The sequence below is a fragment of the Mus caroli genome, unplaced genomic scaffold (assembly GCF_978045245.1).
Source record: "Mus caroli unplaced genomic scaffold, Mus_caroli_1 scaffold_1, whole genome shotgun sequence".
NCBI classification, from domain to species: Eukaryota; Metazoa; Chordata; class Mammalia; order Rodentia; family Muridae; genus Mus; species Mus caroli.
This window is the reverse complement of record NW_028227256.1, coordinates 134,787,312-134,806,079: the sequence shown is the minus strand read 5'-3', so window position 1 is coordinate 134,806,079 and position 18,768 is coordinate 134,787,312. Positions and strand designations below refer to the sequence as shown.

General features: G+C 38.5%; 1 protein-coding gene and 1 pseudogene across 4 annotated transcripts in view; one reads left to right on the top strand and one right to left on the bottom strand.

The window, feature by feature from the left end:
- Window positions 1-4,375: 4,375 nt before the first annotated feature.
- Window positions 4,376-5,054, bottom strand: LOC110296095 (poly(A) RNA polymerase GLD2 pseudogene; annotated as a pseudogene).
- Window positions 5,055-13,654: 8,600 nt separating this feature from the next.
- Ptprc (protein tyrosine phosphatase receptor type C) overlaps window positions 13,655-18,768 on the top strand; it is a 113,226-nt gene continuing 108,112 nt past the window's right edge. For all 4 annotated transcript variants that reach the window (XM_029476882.2, XM_029476881.2, XM_029476880.2 and 1 more), the window contains exons 1-2: window positions 13,655-13,735; window positions 13,817-13,928. In XM_029476882.2, coding sequence (XP_029332742.1) covers window positions 13,856-13,928 — 73 coding nt within the window. In that variant the 5' untranslated portion in view covers window positions 13,655-13,735; window positions 13,817-13,855. The remainder of the gene's footprint in view (window positions 13,736-13,816; window positions 13,929-18,768) is intronic.

Sequence of the window (18,768 nt, the reverse complement as noted above, 5' to 3'; positions counted from 1 at the left end):
GATTACATTGCAATGTGAGAATAATTAAAGATGGCTAAATCAAGCATAGGCAAGCTTGCTAGGAAGCCATTTTGTATTATCTAAGAGATGTGAGAAACGGACTGCAGAGATTGCTCAGTGGTTAAAAGCACTTGCTGTTTTCCAGAGGACACTAGTTTAATTCCCATTATTCACATGACAGCACAATTGTCTATAACTCCAGCTCCAGGGGATCTTACACCTCCACACAAACATATATGTGGGCTAAACACCAATGCTCATTAAAAAAAAATAAGAAATTTTAGAAACAACAGTCAGACCTGATATATACAGACAGAAACAGATAAACTCAAGAGATGTTTAGGAAGTGACATTGGAAAGGCTTTACAACCAGGAGCATCAGTATGGCTGTCCTTTGGAGCTTTGCAATTTGCTTTAGCCATCGGAAGGAGCTTTTACTCTGAGCAACCCTAGAACAACTATGTTGCTTTCCTGCAGATCCTCTCTACTGTGCCACTGAATCTCATTCATTTAAGAGCATTCCTTGCCTTGTACGACACATGTGAACATTGCTAAGTAACGGTGCATCTCGTAGTCAACAGTGTGTTCACACTGATCTGAAAGGGGCACCAGGTCTCCTGTTTACATCCCATAACACACAGTCCTTACCACAAGGGCTCTGTTCTTCCACCCCACAGCTTTACACTTCAACCTCATGTCTGTCTTCACTGTGTCACCTCACCCCTGCCTTTGTGCAAAGCCTTTGTCAAATTTGCAGAAAGGAGAGGGTAGGATAAGGTCTTGGGGAAATCTCTCTCCTCCATTGGCATTTCCTTTTCTCCTTTGTATTGGTATTAGAAGTCAAGTACATGTTTTGCAGTGTTAAGTCTATGCCCTGTTCTGTTTAGTCTTCCTTGCTCATTGAATGCCTGTTCAACTAATCAATACATTTAGTAATTAACCAAGTAACATGTTGTCACTAGTTCAGAATTACGGGGAATAAGTCATTTTTAGAACTAGTGTTTAACTCTGTTGAGCATCAGAACTTTGATCCCCATATTAAAGATGTGCAGAGTAGAAAGTGGGTATATCTAAGATTTAGAGCTATACTGTCCAGATCTGGAAAGACCACTAAAGTAGCAATATCTTCCCTATTACAAGGCTTGACATTGGATAGACTTCTTTTTTAATGAATGTAATTTATATGTATGGATGTTTTGTATACATGGATTTCTGTGCATCATGTGGGTCTGGTGAATCAGAAGCCAGATAAAGGTGTCAGATTCCTGGAGCTGGAGTTACCATGGCTGTGAGCTACCACACGGGTGTTTGGAATTTAACCCTGGCCCTCTAGAAGACTGTTCAATGCTCTTGCCCTCTGCATCATCTCTTTGGCCCCCAGTAGATTGATTTTTCTTTGTATATTCATTAAACACAAAAACAGGAGAGGGATTTATCTTGTTCAGTAGGTGGTGGTGGGGTTAAAACATTTCTTTAAAAAATATTTACTTCTTTATTTTTGTTTGTTTTGAGTTGTTTGCAGGCCCCACAGGGGCATGACGAGAGTGTTGTGTCACCTGGAATTGGAGTTACAGACAGTTGTGAGCTGTCACTGGGATTCTGGCAACTGGACTCAGGTCTTTTGCAAGAATAGCCAGTGCTTTAAATCAATGGCTCATCTCTTCACCCAGTTCAGAAGCTTTTAAATGTCAAAATGCAAGAATGTGCATTTTTTCAAAGAATAACAACGTAAAAGTAGTTCCTGTTTTGTTCTCCTGTAAAATTTTTTTTGCTCATTGGTAATAATGTTTATTAAATCTGTAATTGTGAACATTAATTCAGTCATGGACCAACATTGCTTCTATCAGTACAGTTTGCCCACAGTCAAGCACAAGCTTCCCCATCCAGACAGCTTCTACTTTGATCATTACCTACTAACCCATGATTAGACATCACAGTCTACTACCAACAAGTCAGGTTTATAGTGAGACGGGTAGCTATGTACAAACATAAAGGAACACTTCACCAAAACTGGAGGAAATTAACAAAGTTCTGAGGTTGGAAGCAGCAGAGGGGGATTTATTTTCACATGGGATGTGCAATGATGATCAGGGAATCTCTATGAGGAAGTTAAGTTGTGGATAAAGAATGCTCCAGGGCGGTCAGTGTGAAATGAGTAGGAAAGAGGCCAGCGTGTAAAGCAACAAGAAAAGGCCAGCATGTCCACAGTGTGGGAAAGGTGGGAGGCAGAATGAAATGGCTTAGGTAATGCACCTAGAGGCTGAATTTTATTCAATTAAAATGTGGGAAATATTGAGGTGTTTTAAACCAGGTTTACTATAACCTGGTTTATATTGATAGAAGTTGAATTTCTCCCTAGAATGTCACTGGCAAGGAAGTAAGATGGAAGCTTAGAGATTAGCTATAGAGGTCTTTCAACAGTGCGAGGGCTCCATCTCATCTCATGCGTTCCAGCTGAAAGGGGAGCAGAGTTAACAGGTGTCTGAGGCAGAGGGAAAGGGTTTCTTCATGCATTGAATTCAGTTGTAAAGGAAAAGGAGAAATAAAATGCAAACTCTTCTGGAAAGAGTTACTGTGAGTATGCTGGTACATTTATAGATAAGATTGAAAATCGAAGCAAGTTTAAAGAAAGGATGAATGAAGACTTCCATTGTCTGCTGGATTGGTCCCAAGGCAGCCAATGGATTGTCAAGAATGTGGCAGCAAGTATAAGTCTGGAGACTTAGCAGTAGCTGATGTTTCTCTGTGTAAAGCACGTGAGAACCTGCATGAAGCAGCTCTGAGACAGATATCATTCTGAACCTAAATTAGTGCAGCAAGAAGTCATATGCAAAAATGTTTATACAAACTAGAGTGACTTGGACAGGCCTGGAACAAGATCTGGTTCATCAGTCAGACCATCAAGGGCTTCCTGTGTAATGATGACTAATTAGTGACTGTAGTTTCCACTCTAATAAGGTAGGGCATGAAACATGCCTAGTTTTGATCATCATTTCTTCCTAGTGCCAGGCAAATAATTGTCTTCTCTCAGAAGCTCATTTATTGAATGAAAAATGTTAATGCCCACTTCTGTAGTTAACCTCATGTAAGCTGTTTCTCCCAGACATAAACTTTCTTCCATTTGGCAGCATACAAACAGAAAATATGCACCATTAGTAAGTCAAACAAAGAGAAAGTTTTAGTTTTTTAAATTTTTCTGGAAAAAAAATAGTTTAGTGGTACAAACTGTACCACTGTAGGTCTACAATAAGTTTGCAATCTTTGAAAAAGTTAAAATCACCTTCAAGATTACTTTTTATATTAAAATTCACAGGTATTTGCCAATTTACAGGAATTTACATAGGCTAAAAACAATCTTAATAAACAGCATAGACTGTATCTGAACTACTACTTCATGTGGAAAGAAATACTAAAAAAGATTTTTGTGTAAATGTTAAACTTTTATTCATAACTTTATTGTCTTTTCTAAAACACTTACTGCCTAAAAGTTGCAGTTTCGTTTATAATCCACAGAAATCTGATTCTACAAATAGGATATAATTTTATCTTTGATGTTTCAGTTTTCTGCTGTTTCCTATCATGAGGCAAATAAAATCAGGGAGACAGAGGTGCAGCAACAGTGCACAGTTCACTGTGCTATTGGAAACCATAGGGAACTCCACTTTTTTCCCCAAAGCATCTAAGTTGGAGACTTTCAAGCAGTTGATAAACGAGTCACTAACTGCTGTTAGTGTTCCCATTATAACAGGGCAACGTGTATTGTTTCAACACAAAATCTAGAGCAACCTCCAGAATCTATCAAAGCTAGGTGTGAAGTGCCAATCAACACACTAATTTAGACACACTTAGACAGTCTGTCCCAGGGAATGAACTGAAGACTGAAGGCAATTGTCCAGCATTTCAAGACGCCACAGTGATTTCTCTGAATCAAAGATTTCATTTGCTTCAAGTAACTGAATAACTAGCTTGAATCTTTACATGACTAGAGCTGAGCTGGACTACTGTCTCCTATCACTTACACTAAGTACGTGTTACTTAGATGCTTTTCAAAATTCCACACAGTTCTTCAGTATAAGCATGCGGTATAAGTACTTGATATTATATCAAAACCTTATTCGTTCAGGTAATTTCTCAAAATATATTTCATGCTGAAAAGTCATGCCATGATAATTCTAATCATCAGTGTAAACATTTAAAAATACATTTTAAATCAAAGAGTTTATTAAAAATGTCATAATAAATTATGCAAAATTCATGTGAATATGTTTTACTGAAAAGCCTGAAAACAAGAACATTAAAAATAAACCACGGTGGAGATAAACAAAATGAATTATGATGTAACAATTGTTTTTTATTCCTCAGAAGAATTTAAGAATTAGAGACCAGTTATTTTTTTCAGGGTAGTAACTCTCAAACGTAGAGTATTGTTCAGATCTCTCTTGTTTTTTAATCTATGCCATGACTTTGAAATTTGATCTTTGATCATATCAAACTTATGCCTTTCATGCACAGCATTGCTGGTATTAGTTCCATCAAAAGATTCTTCAACACAGACATATTTATTTCTCCATTGCAGACCATCAGGCCTTGGTATGGCTTTGGCTTTATGAACTGATATCACTGAGTGTTCTAGTTAAGTTCTGTAGCATAATATTTAAGAAAGCCCAGTAAGAGGTCCGCAAGACTTGATTCATTCCTTGAGAGGTAAGGAGGAACACAGATGGGGCATGATGAGCAAGGGGCAGCATTACAGAAGTACTAAAAGATTCTGGGTAAATGGTTTTGGAGGGATAGAAGGATGTGTTTAGGTAGGGTTTGCAAATACTCCCAAAGCATTAATATGAGACTATAGCTTCTTAAAGTGTTGCAACTGGCATCATTTATTCCATGATAACTTGCCTGCTTCTTTTTTTATTGTTAAATTATTTTCTTTATTTACATTCAAAATGTTGCCCATTCCTCTTCTACCTCCCTAAGTTCTTTTCCCCCTCCCCTTTGCTTCTGAAGTGGTGCTCCCACACTCCCCACCCACCCAACCTCACCCCAACCAACATCCCCCTTCCCTGGGGCATCAAGTTTCTACAGAATTAAATGCATCCTCTCCCACTGAGTAAAGACAAAGTAGTATTCTGCTATATAAGTGCAGGAGGGCACAAATTAGCCCACGTATGCTCTTGGTTGGTGGCTCAGTCTCTGGGAGCTCTCAGGGGTCCAGGATAGTTGATGCTGTTGGTCTTCCTATGGGGTTGTAATGCACTTCAGCTTCTTTAGTCCTTTCCCTAACTCTTCCATAGGGGTCCCAGACATAGGTCCAGTGGTTGGCTGTAGGTATCTACATCTGTCTCAGTCAGCTGCTGATAGAGTCTCTCAGAGGACAGCCATGATAGGCTCCTGTCATGCATGCCCTTTTGTGACTGGGTTACCTCACTCAGGATGATGTTCTCTAGTTCCATCCATTTGCCTTGATCCACCTGGACTTGAGCTTTCTACAAATATGGATAAATTTGTATTCTTATACATGGAGATTGCCAGTTAAACTAGCACCATTTGTTAAAGATGCTTTCGCTTTCCCACTGTATGGTTTTGGCTTCTTTGTCAAAGTTCAAGTGTCTATAGGCGTGTGGGTTTATTTCTGGGTCTTCAATTCTATTCCATTGATCAACCTGTCTCTCTCTTTACCAATACCTTGCATTTTTATCACCATTGCTCTGTAACACAGCTTGAGGTCAGGGATGGCAATTACCCCCAGAGAATTGTTTTCATTATCTTGTGTTTTTTGTTCTTCCATATGAAGTTGAGAATTGTTCTTTCCATGTCTGTGAAGATTTGTGTTAGATTGCATTGAATGTGTAGATTGCTTTTGGGAAGATGACTATTTTTACTATGTTAATCCTATCAACCCATGAGCATGGGAGATCTTTCCAGCTTCTAAGGTTTTCTTCAATTTCTTTCTTCAGGGGCATGGAGTTCCTGTCATACAGATCTTTCATGCGCTTGGTTAGAATTACACCAAAATGTTTTATATAATTTGTGACTATTGTGAAGTCATAATTTCTTTCTAAGCCCATTTGCCATTTGTATAACAGACAGCTACTGATTTGTTTGAGTTAATTGTATATCCAGATGCTTTTCTGAACTTGTTTATCAGCTGTAGAAGTTCTCTGGTAGAATTTTTGGGGTTGCTTATGTCTAGTATCACATCATCTGCAAATAGTGATACCTTGACTTCTTCCTTTCCAATTTGTATCTGCTTGATCTCCATTTATTGTCTAATTGCTCTAGCTAGAACTTCAAGTACTATATTGAATAGATAGGGAAAGAGTTGTCCATGTTTTTAGGGAGAATGCATTGTTTTCTCCATTTAATTTGATGTTGGCTATTGGCTTGCTGTATATTGCTTTAATTGTTCTTAGGTATATGCCCTGTTTCCATGATTTCTCTAATACCTTTAATGTGAGGGGGTGTTGGAGTTTGATTATTCCCTGCCATCTATTCCTCTATTATGTGTTTGCTTCTTTTTGTTCTAAGAGCTTTCAGGTGTGTTATTAAGTTTCTAGTGTAGGATCTCTCCAGTTTCTTTGTGAAGGTATTTAGTGCTATGAATTTTCCTTTTAGCACTGCTTTTATTGTGTCCTATAAGGTTGAGTATGTTGTGCTTTCATTTTTATTGAATTATAGAAAGTCTTTAATTTCTTTCTTTAGTTATTCCCTAACCAACTTGTCATTGAGAATTATTCAGTATCCATGAGTATGTGAGCTTTGTGTTGTTTTGTTGTTATTGAGATCTAGCCTTAGTCCTTGGTAATCTGGTATCCATGAGATTATTTAATTCTTCTTGTATCTATGTATTGGGGCTTGTTTTGTATCCACTTATTTGGTCAATTTTGGAGAAGGTACCCTGAGGTGATGAGAAGAAGGTATATCCTTTGTTTTAGGATGAGATGTTCACTCTATATAACTGTTAATTCCATTTAGCCCATAACTTCCATTAGTTTCACTATGTCTCTGTTTAGTTTCTGTTTCATTGACCTGTTCATTGGTAAAAGTGGGATGTTGAAGTCTCCTACTGCTATTGTGTGAGTCTCAATATATTTTTGAACTTTAGTAAAGTTCCTCTTATGAACATGAGTGCCCTTGCATTTGGTGCTTGAATGTTCAGAATTGAGACTTCAACTTCGTGGAACTTTCCCTTGATGAGTATTAAGTGTCTTAATACCTTCCACATCTATTTTGATACTTTCTGGTTGAAAGTCTATTTTATTGGATGTTAGAATAACTACTCCAGCTTGTCTCTTGGGACCATTTGCTTTGAAAACTTTTTTCCAGCCTTTTACTCTGAGGTAGTGTCTGTCTTTGTACTGAGGTGTGTTTCTTGTACACGGCAAAATGCTGGGTCCTGTTTACATCTCCACTCTGTTTCTCTATGTTTTTTAATTAGGCAATTGAATCCAATGTTGTTGAGAGATATTAAAGACCATTGTTTTGTTAGTTCTTGTGCTTGTTGTTTGAGATAGTATTATATGTGTATGTTTCTCTTCTTTTGGGTTTGTTGTGAAATGTTTAATTTTTTGTATTTTCTTGGGTGTTGTTCCATCCTTGTGTTGAATATTTTGTTCTGGTATCTTCTGGAGGGCTGAATTAGTGGAAAGATATTGTTTAAATTTGTTTTTATCATGGAATACCTTGGTTTTTTTCCATCTATGTTGATTTAGAGTTTTGCTGGGTATAGTATCTCTGGCATTTGTGTTCTGTAGCCTTTTTATATGTTTATGGCCATCTCTTTCTTTAGGTTTGAAAGTTTTCTTCTATAATTTTGTTGAAGATGTTTTCTGGCCCTTGAACTGGTAATCTCTACTCTCTTCTATTCCTATTATTCTTAGGTTTGTTCTTTTCATTATGCCCTGGATGTATTAGATGTTTTGGGTGAGGAGCTTTTTATATTTTGTATTTTCTTTGACTGTTTTGTTAATATCTTCTGTGGTATCTTCTATGCCTGAGATTTTCTCTTTTACCTCTTACATTAAGTTGGTGATCTATAGCTCTTCACCTCTTTTGTAGGTTTTCCATCTCCAGGGTTGCCACTATTTATGATATTTTTATTGTTTCTATTTCTATTTTCAGGTCTTAGACCTAATTTTTTTTAATTCATTCACCTGTTTGATTGTGTTTTCCTGTATTTCTTTAAGGGGAATTATTTATATTCCCCTTAAAAGCCTCTATCATCTTCATGAGATTGGATAGGCCAGAATCTTCCTTTTCAGGTATGTTAGGGTATCCAGGATTCTAATGGTGCCAAATTACATTGGCTTCTGTTGCTTATCTTCTTGTGTTTGCCTCTTACCATCTGGTTATCTTTGCTGTTAACTAGCCATGGTGAAGGTCCTCAACACGTGACTGCTCTGTGGCATGGTGACCTATTTCTTGGCCATGGGTGGTTTCTTAGTCACTGTTCTATTGTTGAGAAGAGACAGTATGACTAAAACAACTCTTGTAAAACAAAGTGTTCAACTGGGGCCTTGTTTACAGTTTCAGAAATTTAGTCCATTATTACCATCACAGGGAACATGGAGGCATTCAAGTGTGAAGAAGCAGTTGAGAGCTGTAGCTTGTAACTTGATCTGAAGTGTCAGAGAGAGATTCTAGGATTAGTCTGATTTTTGAAACTTCAAAGCCCACCCCCCAGTGACTCACTTTCTCCAACAAGGCCACTCCTCTTAATTCTTTTCACACAGTGCCACTCCCTGATGAGTAAGCACTCAAATACATGAACCACTGGGAACCAAACTATTCTTATTCAATCAAACACAGGTAGACATCTGTAGTCACCCCTCCAAGCCCCAGGGGTCATTGCTGAAGAGGAAAAAGGGCCAGGAAGAATGTAAGAGAGAGGAAGTGCTGGAGTATATTGTAACAGTTTGCTCTGAAATTGACACATTTCATGCAGCAGGGATGCTTCCTAAGCAGTAAGGTAAACAACTCAAAATAGTTTCCAGAGGTCTCTGAAACTAACCAGATTCACTAAGATTTGTTCTCCAAGAGTATACAAGCCAATCAGCAAAGAAGACTCTGAGACAGGAGTGCTTCCTGGAAAATGTTTAGATGGGAATCATTTAGTAAGAACACTCTCTAACCTGTTGAGCTCTCTGCTGGGCTGGGCAGTATGTTCCTGGTTTCCAGCTTTTATGAGCTGTCACCAATGCTGATTAGGGCTTTGGTGGTATAGCTGCCATTGAGTCATTTCTGCTTCTGTAAGTAACCCTTTCAAATGCATTGGTTCCCAAAGTTGGATTTTGGTGGTATCCATACTATGATCTACTGTGGGATCCATATATGGTTTGAGTATATATGTGTATTTTGTGTCTCCCCAGGACGGAGGAAATCATCATTAAGTCAATTTCCCATACATTTATGATAAAAACCTCCAAAGTTTCAAATGGAATAAATATGTTACACAAATCAGATTCACTAGGCCCCTTCCCTGCCAGAGTAAGCTATCAAAGCTGAATCCTTCTCTGACACAGCTGAGTCAAGCTGCAAAAGAGATTCTCAGAAAGCTTTCTCCGACAGATGATGGGAGCAGATACAAAGACCCACAGCCAAACATTAAGTGGAGGTAGGGGAACCCCAAGGAATGGGGTTAAGGTTGGGCTGTAGGAGCCAGAGAAGCTAAGGACATCAGGAGAACTTTGACCACAGAATCAACTAAACTTGAAGGGTTCATAGAGCTCACAGAGACTGTAGTGTCAATCACTGAGCCTGCATGGGTCTACTGTAGGTCCTCTGCATACATGTTGTGGTTGTTTAGCTTGAGGTTTTTGTGGGGCTCCTAACAGAGGAAGTAGGAGATGTATTTGATTTTTTTTGCCTGCTCTTGGGACCATTTCCCTCCTACCTCATTGTCTCTTTCAAGCCTTTATCTGAGAGTTTGTGCCTAGTCTTGGTGCATCTTATTATGCTGAGTTTGGTAAATATCCTTGAGAAGCCTGCTCTTTTCTGAAGGGATATGAAGAAGTAGTAGATCAGATGGGAAATGGGGGGTGAGGGAGGCTGGGAGACCTTGATGGACAGAGAGAAGACTGCAGTCAAGATGTTTGTATGAGAGAAGAATACATTAAAAATGAATAAACAAAAAACAAGACTCTCAGACCAGACCAGCTGCCTGGAAAAAGCAGGAAGCAGAAGAGAAGGTTTAGATCAACAAAGGCACCTGGAAAGGGCACTGTAGATCTTACTGAAGGCTGTGTAATGTGCTCCAGGTTCTAAGATTTGTGAGCTGTCACCCATACTGGGGTGGGCTTTGGTGATGAAACTCTCTTTGAGTCCTTTCTCTTCCTGTAAGTAATCCCAATAAAACTCACAAATTTGGACTTTGGTGGTATCTGTGCTTTAATCTGTTGTGGGATCTATATCTGGATTAGTTAGGTATATGTGTGGGATCTCCTCAGGAAAAAAAAAGGTCATGTGACACGTGAAACTAGCCTCCCTGTCCTTTTTAGTAGACAGTCTCACAGTAGATGTTTTGGTCCTCTGGCTCTTACAATTTCTCTACCCCCCTCTTTTGAGATATTGCATCTACTGGGCCTGGGCTCCCCAAAATCAGTTTATCTCTGCACTATGACCAGCTGATAATATATAATGACTTCAATTTCTTACAGAAAAGCTTTTCTGATGGGGTGGGGTAAGAGCTACATTTAACTATAGGTATAAGGATTTGTTTTTAGGATTCAGGAGCTAGGACTTAATGTTGCTCTAGAAAAGTGGTAGTAATAGGTTCTCCTCTGAGAGCGATGACCTTCCTTGCTCCAGGTGGTTGGCAAGGTTCTTAGTATGATACATAATTTCCCTCCTGTTGAATGGACTTTGAGTTCAGTTAGACTGTTGCTGATATTATCAGATAAGAGTGCCACTATTGCACCTTTAGGGATATCTTGCCATGTTGCTCATTATTGTGGTTCATAGTTTCCACAGCTGGCTAGTCAGGTCTATTTATTGCTTCCCTCCCAAGGCAGATGGTACAATGAAAGCTAGCCCACAGGAAGGAAGCTTTCAGATTGGATCTAGCTTTTTAGATTAGATCTGAGCCCTATGTCCAAAGTGTGTGGTACCTTCAGCAATCTGGGTTTACTTTCACTGTCTGGGAGGCAACCAAGGGTCCCAGCAATAAACAGCTTGTATTATTTTGAGAGTTACATGGACTACCCTAACCAGTTCAAATGGAGGGCTCTCCTGTCTTCTATTGGAAGATTTATCAGATAATCTACGGATCTTGTGGAGAGAACTGTCAGTCCAAGTGACATAGTTTATATATACTATTTGTAAGTTTGGGTAAATATGAAATAATATGATTCCTGGAGGCTTTAGAATTTTATTACCTGGAATTTAAGTTGTAAGGTTATTTTCCATGCACAGAAAGGGGAATGTGCAAGTCTGACCCTGCAGTTCCTTGAAATCAAAGTAAGAGGAAAACACAGTTTTAAGCATCAAAAATGTATCTGCAGGATGGTGCAGAGATGGCTTAATGGGAAAGGTGCTTGCCTGTACAGGCATGAGAACCTGAGTTTGGAACTCCAGAACCCATGTAAAAGTGACTATGCATGTGTGTAACCCCAATCCTGGGGACTCAGAGACAGGGCTTCATTGATCACACAGTCTACCCTAAATGTTGAGCACAGCTTCAGTGAGATACCCTAACTCAAAAATTTATGTGTAGAGTGATAGAAGAAGACACCTAACATTACCTTTTTCCCTTCAAATGTACACAGGTGGATGAGCACATGTACACCACACAAACACACAGAGAGACACAGAGACACACAGAGATACACAGACACACACATGAAAGCACAAGACCCTATGGTATTTCATAATTAGGGATTATAATCACTGTGTCTACTTGTCTCCCATACATTATCTACATATTTCAAACACTAAGTTATGTGTATATTCTTTTGTTTTAAAATGCAAGTAGATAGCAAAATAGTGCTAGATCGATTTAATTGTACTGTTGAATTCACAGGGACCTTTAAAAAACTGTAGGCATGTTCTTATTGGCAAACTTCCTGATAATACCATCATTCATCCAGTCTTCATCCGATGCTTCTTTTGGCAGTAGATGGAGACCATTATAGGAAGCCACACCCAGTCAAACACAGAGAATGACTGACCTTGAGGTTTCCAACCCAATTTGATGCATCTGTAACACAAGGTTTAGGAAACTTACTCAAGGCTCAGAAAACTTCACAGAAGAAGGAGTGGAAAGAGTGTAAAAGCCTGAGGATCAGGACATCTGCTACAAGATAGTGTCTTTTAGGTATGCGGGAAGGGTATCATCATGAAACCTTAATAAATGGCTTACTACCTTAGCAAGACCTTAATGGTGACAAGATCAGTTGATATGCTAAAGTTCATGAGGGAAATCTCAGAGGCCCCCACTCAAGATGAAGCATGAAAGGTAGTTAAGGACTGCTGAATATAAGAATTAGACTTTCCCATGGTGAGCTCCCTAACTCGTTATGTGATACCAGGTAGTCAACCCTATGTACACACAAACACAGACACATACACACACATCTACACATCTACACCCTCACACACACACCTACACACACACACATGCACACACACACACCACTAAACAAACTCAGTAGGTTATACCTTCAGGTGTGTGTGTGTGTAAATGTGTAGGGGTGTGTGTGTAGGAGTGTATTGTGTGTAGGGATGTGTTTATTTGTAGGTGTGTGTGTGTAGCAATAAAAGTTAAAGAATAAATGGCTATGAATTAGAGATGAATCTGTGTATATGGACATAGGGGGCTTCTGGGGAAAAGAGAGAATGGGGGGAAATAATGCAAATGCAATATACATGTGAAATTGATCAGGGATGTGTGTGGTGGGGTGGGGAAGTCTATGATCAAAAGAAACAAGTTAACTTTGTAAAAGACAAGGCTTGGTTTTCATTGCTCTTCTTTCATTGGTAAATAGCACAGAGCAACCCCAAATGTAGAGGCACTCCTGTCTTGAAGCAGAATTCACTGAGGCACAGAGGAGATTCTCACTTCACCGCTCAAGGAGATACCTGCATGAAACTCAATGAAACCACCACCAGCAGCCCTGAACAAACAAATTGGGAGGCTCTTTAAAGCCAGTGAAGGTAGTTTTGCATAGGAAAGCCACATAACTGAGGAAATAGGCATACCATTTGAGTCTGAGCTCTTTATGGTAAATAACAGGAGTTGGCAGACATAAGCAGAAAGACAGTTGGTTTGGGTCACTTGGTCGTCTTCAACGAACTTCAGAGCCTCGTACCAGCTTAGTCACTGTGTTATCTTGCCAACCCCTATGTTGTTATACTCATGTGGAAGCTTGTCATATCTTGGGTAAGAAAATTATTGATGACTTGGGAGGGATGTATTGTTTTTGAATAAAGCTTCCTTAAAAAGATATTAAAAAGGAGCAATATTTATATAGTTTAAAACTGTTTTCTTTTAGAGGAAAATTGAGACGAACTGCTAACAGCATAATTACTTGAATTAAGGAAGTAAGAAGCCATTGCACTGACTTTGAACGACCTTTTTTTTTTTACTTCCTGCAAAGAGGACCCTTTACAGTATTTTTGGAGAAGTTAGTAAAACCGAATCTGACATCACCATTTAGCAGTGCATGTAGCTAGCAAGTGGTTTGTTCTTAGGGTAAGAGAGTCGGAAACTTGCTCCCCATCTGATAAGACTGAGTGCAAAGTATGCGTTCTTTTCTTTTAGTTTTGACTTAGCTTTACAGAGACAAAGTTCTAGAGAGATAACCATTATTTTGCCTTTCAGGGAGACCCTATTTCTTAGGGGCACAGCTGATCTCCAGATATGACCATGGGTTTGTGGCTTAAACTTCTGGCCTTTGGCTTTGCCCTTCTGGACACAGAAGTCTTTGTCACAGGTAAGTACACCCATATTCATTTTTACTTCCTTGTATTTTGTTTATTTTGTGGCAAAGGCTAGGTTGAAATGGCTATTTTTAAAAGTTGCGTGTGATGGATATTGAAAGTAAGAAGATTCGCTACTCCATGTTCAAGTTTGCCGTTGTTCAGAGAAACAAGGCCTAGTGGAGGGCAGCATACACTGCTTCTGTTCAAAATACATAAATGTTTCTGGGGAAGATCACACTTTAATAGGAAAGTTGACTCTCTGTCTCTCTTTATTTGGAAACTGTTCAGGAATGTAGCTATAGCAATTGATCCAACCTGCATCTGCTATGGTTAGAGGAATTGTTAATTAAGTCAGTTTTTAATGCTTTTGATCAAAATATGAAAGGTTTAAAATCACGAGACAGCTTTGCTTGTGTGTAAGCCAGTCTCTTCAGAGGAAGGGTTGTTTCCTCAAATGTTAATGATTATTAAAATAGGGTTTTGAATGCTCGGCTACAGAAAGGCTGAAGAGCACATTAGGTGCTTTAAAAACTCTCCGTGTTGTCTTACCACAGAATGTGTTTTGAATTAATCATTTTAGTTCTGAGATAATGCTTCTTATGAATTTGCTGTGGAAATTCTGGTAGAGCCACCGCCCTTCCTGGGTGATGGGTACAGAGTACAGCCTTGAAAAGGTAGACGTGTGTTATAGTTCATAAAATTCCTACAAATGCTGTGTCCTTCAGGACAGGGTGACCAGGCAGGCACTGCTTACTGAAGTTTCAGTCTTTCTTACATATCTGGTCTGGTCAATAAATATTTCTGGAGTAGTTTCTCCTTGAGACGTGAGTTGATTATCAAGTTACAGCTAGATGGCATTTCTCCTTGTAGTGTTTAATCTAAGATACTTTTAAATGGGGAAAATAGTTAACCTTATCAGACTCAATTTTATTTTTTTCCTGATGTTTACTCCTCTCATTTGAAAAGAAACACACGGTACTAAGCTGGCTAATGTCTGCTCTGTGTTGTCTGAGGGCCTGGAAAAGAAATACAGCCTCAGATACTTGTTTGTGGATGTTATCACAATAAGTTTGTTTTGCTTTTTAATTGGAAAGATGGATTTAAAAAAAAAAGAAAATCCATTTAGGTAAGTTGCGAATTTGCTTATCTGGCATAAGATGAGTTTAAACAATACACAGCACAACAGAAGCTTGTCACAATGCACCAACTACTTCCCATGTCATGAGCCCTCTATGATTTTGTTATAATGTAAAGAGAATTATGGAGAAGAATTGAAGATTGTACATTTTATCATATATTGGCATGTTTCCACTGTAAGTCCCCACTCAGGGCAATATTCCGATTTTCTTTAAATGGGTGTGAAAGAACATTAAGGAACCGTCAGATTGTAGAGCAAGTCACCCCCAAATTATAAATTAGGATATTGATATATTTTTGCACAAGAAACATCTTTGAATTCACCATCAAAATGTACATAAAGGGTTCTAGAAACCTTTAAATCAACTTTCCTAAATACTTTATTCTAAAATATAGATTATTAACCAATATATAGATAAAGGATAGTTGATAAATTGCTAACAGATAGAATGGTTTTATAAAGACCAACCTTAATATAATACTGAGGATAAATATTTTTCTATAGGATTCTGACAGTTTTCCTTAGTGTGTGTTAGAAACTTACTGTTAGAAACACACACATGATCATTTGTATTTGAAAATGGTGTTTAGCATTTCAAGACACATTTTTATTTAGTGTTGAGAACATATTAAGGCTTTAAATTATGTACTTTATTAAGCAAAAAATGACTCAGATCCTACATTTTCTTTTCATGTGATAAATTACTGCGGTATCTACAGGAAATGCACTTTCAGGGAGCAACATTTTATTATATGCTTTAGAAAAATAAATTAGAACAGTAAAACATTAATGAAGCATCCATGGAGAGTACACAGCACTCCAGCATTTTATTTAGCTTATGAAATCCAAATGAGACCAACGTCAAATTTAAGGTCTTCCAGGGCAACTGTGATGCTGTGTTCCCAACGTATAAAATGTCCCTGATCTTACTGCTTTGTGCCTCTTTACCAGGTCAGTTGGACTCTGAAGGCTTGTTTAAAAGTTGTAAGTAATTCTAGGGCAGCATGATAGGACAGAAAGTACCGATAGAGCTCAGGTTTTCTACCTCTAGTAAAGTTTAACAATAGGCCTGTCTACCAAGCCCATCACCTAATGGCTGGAAACATCTTTAGTTGGGCCCTGAGCAGCATGCAGTGAGCTAGGTTCTGAGTCAGAACAGTGAGAACTCGTTTCCTGAGCACAATTCTTCATTTTTCCATCACCATTAAAACCATCTCAAGTAATAAATATGTACTTGGCCTTGCACATCACAAACTTTTGGTACAAATTATTTGTCAAATTTGCTAAGCACTCCTATTATACTTTAAAAATAACTGGAGAGCCTACGCTGTGGGGGTGGGGACTTACTACTTTAACTTTTTCCTTTTAAACAGTTTTCTGTGACCCTTGTCATTGCTAGAATTTGAAAAGTACTTTGTGAGTGAAAAGCAAAGGCAGGTTAGAAATCAGGAGTCCTTCTGTCTTGCTCGGCACTCTGAACACAGGATCAGAGTAGGGACATGTAGGCAGCTGCCTACTCCATTCAATTTGGTGTTTTTCCAAAAGTGACAAGCAGAGAGTACAGCACACATGCATACCTATATGCAAATTTGCAGACATGACACATGTATGTAGTGCCTTGTTTACACACTGTGGTCATCTATCATGTTCGTGTCTACTGGATCTCTATACACACACTCACCTGTTCACAGCAGAGGGTCTATGAACACATGTCCAATGGCAGGTTCATTTTCCTTTGGTCTAGATTGATTACCCTCTCTGTGTCCTTGAGCTTATTTCACGCCTCCATACTAATCCTTCTAAATGGGAAAGCCCTCTTCCTATGTGCAGTTATTCACATGCTCCACAAACAGTTAAACAAACAAAACCAAAACCAAAAAAAAAAACCAAAAAAACCTGTTCCCATATCTCTGTTGAGATCATCTCAATTCTAGGCCTTCTTCTGTCTGCAGCGATATGACAGTTTGAATCTCATTCTTTCTTTATATAACTGAATGGATTAAAATGGCGGGGATCGGCACTCCTGAAATTTCCTCATCAGCTAGAATCTTTATTTTAAAAGGCCGGCATGCATTCACTGTACACAATGGAATTCATTCTGCCATGTGTGCAAACAACAGGGCTGGTCTTACTTCCCTCTTCTCCTCTCTTCCCACACTCCCCTTCCTGAACAGCCTTCCTTTCCCTTCACCTCCCACCCCTCCCCCCGCTCCCTTCCCCTCCCTTTTTCTTTTCTTCTTTCTTCCTTTTCTCCATGACTGATTCAAAGAGGACAAGTGAGACATGGTTTCAACATCCAGTTCTCCTATGTCCCCGAGGCCTCTAAGGTTTTCCATAAAAACCCTGTCTCCATCTCTGGCATTTTCTACCTTTCCTTGGAATCTGTCAAGGATTATTTCAATTATTGTGATGATGATGATGATGAAGATAAGAATAAATGGATGAGTGTTTTTACTGCCTGTACTCCACATGGAAGCAGAAAATTAATTGTGTCTTTCTGTATCTGAAATTCAGTATCTGAGTTTAGATCTGAGTTCTGGTGTTTTTAATGGGTATCTACTGGAACACCTTTATAAAACTATAGATAATAATAATAATGGCTAAAGAGGAGGAACATGGGGAGAGGTGAGAGAAAGGAGAGAAGGAGGAAGAGGATGGGAAGGGGGAAAACTTCAAGGCCAGAAAGAGAAAGCGAGCAAACAAAATCTATTAAAAGGCAGACTGGGAGAGTGGAGACAGAAATCTGGTCATGATTTACATAAATTTATTTTTTAATTAATGCATTTACAGTTTGATCCTTTTTTGTTATTTACCTCTTTCATACCTATCATTTGGGGAGGGTGGGGTTGTTGTTCCTAACTTCTTAAAAACTCATGGCTTGAGAATGTGTTCCTTAATTCTTCCTTGAAGGGCTCTTGCTAATGTCTTGGTGGAAGCAGTCAGACAAAGATGCTGAGAAGGGGAGTCAGGAAGAAAGGGGGAAGAGCATGCAGCAGCTCTCATAGGTGGATCGGGGCAGACTTTGCAACCACTGGTTTGGATGCTCAGTTGCTGGTCCTAAGCTCCCTTCAAAGATAGGTGGAAGATTTTCTATCACCCAACACAGTATTCTTTCTAATCATCATACTATTAAATTATTTATATGGAAAGAAACTGTGATGGACTCCATTTCTGTCCAGGCTTCAGTTATATATTGTTTTCTGTACTAGGTTCCCAACCCTAGAGAGGTCGCCTGTCAGTGAAGGATCAGGCATGGCTTCTGCTCACACATAGATAGAAGATTTTAAAGATGAGATGAAATAAAATATTAAACATTTTGGATTATTTACTTATGAACATCATGGGATATCTATTAATGTATAATATTCAAATATACAAAAATAAAAATTATACTGGTTACTGAGTTTTGTATACGTAGCCTTAGCCAATATTTAAATTCTTAAAATATCTAATTACTATTGAAAGACTTAAATCCATTTCTACTTATATGTTGATGAGTTACTTCAATTACTATCTGTCAAAAAACCTTTAGAGATGACAATTAGAAGAGGAAAATTACATGTTTGGGCACCACACAAAAGAGACAAAGTAAATCAAGATAATATGTCTCCTCCCCTCTTATCAAGGGCTACAACAAATGTATATAAAACTGATGCGTAGTTTAAAAAAAATAAGAATCTTTAGTGTCTAATCAGAGTTCCATCAACTGATTG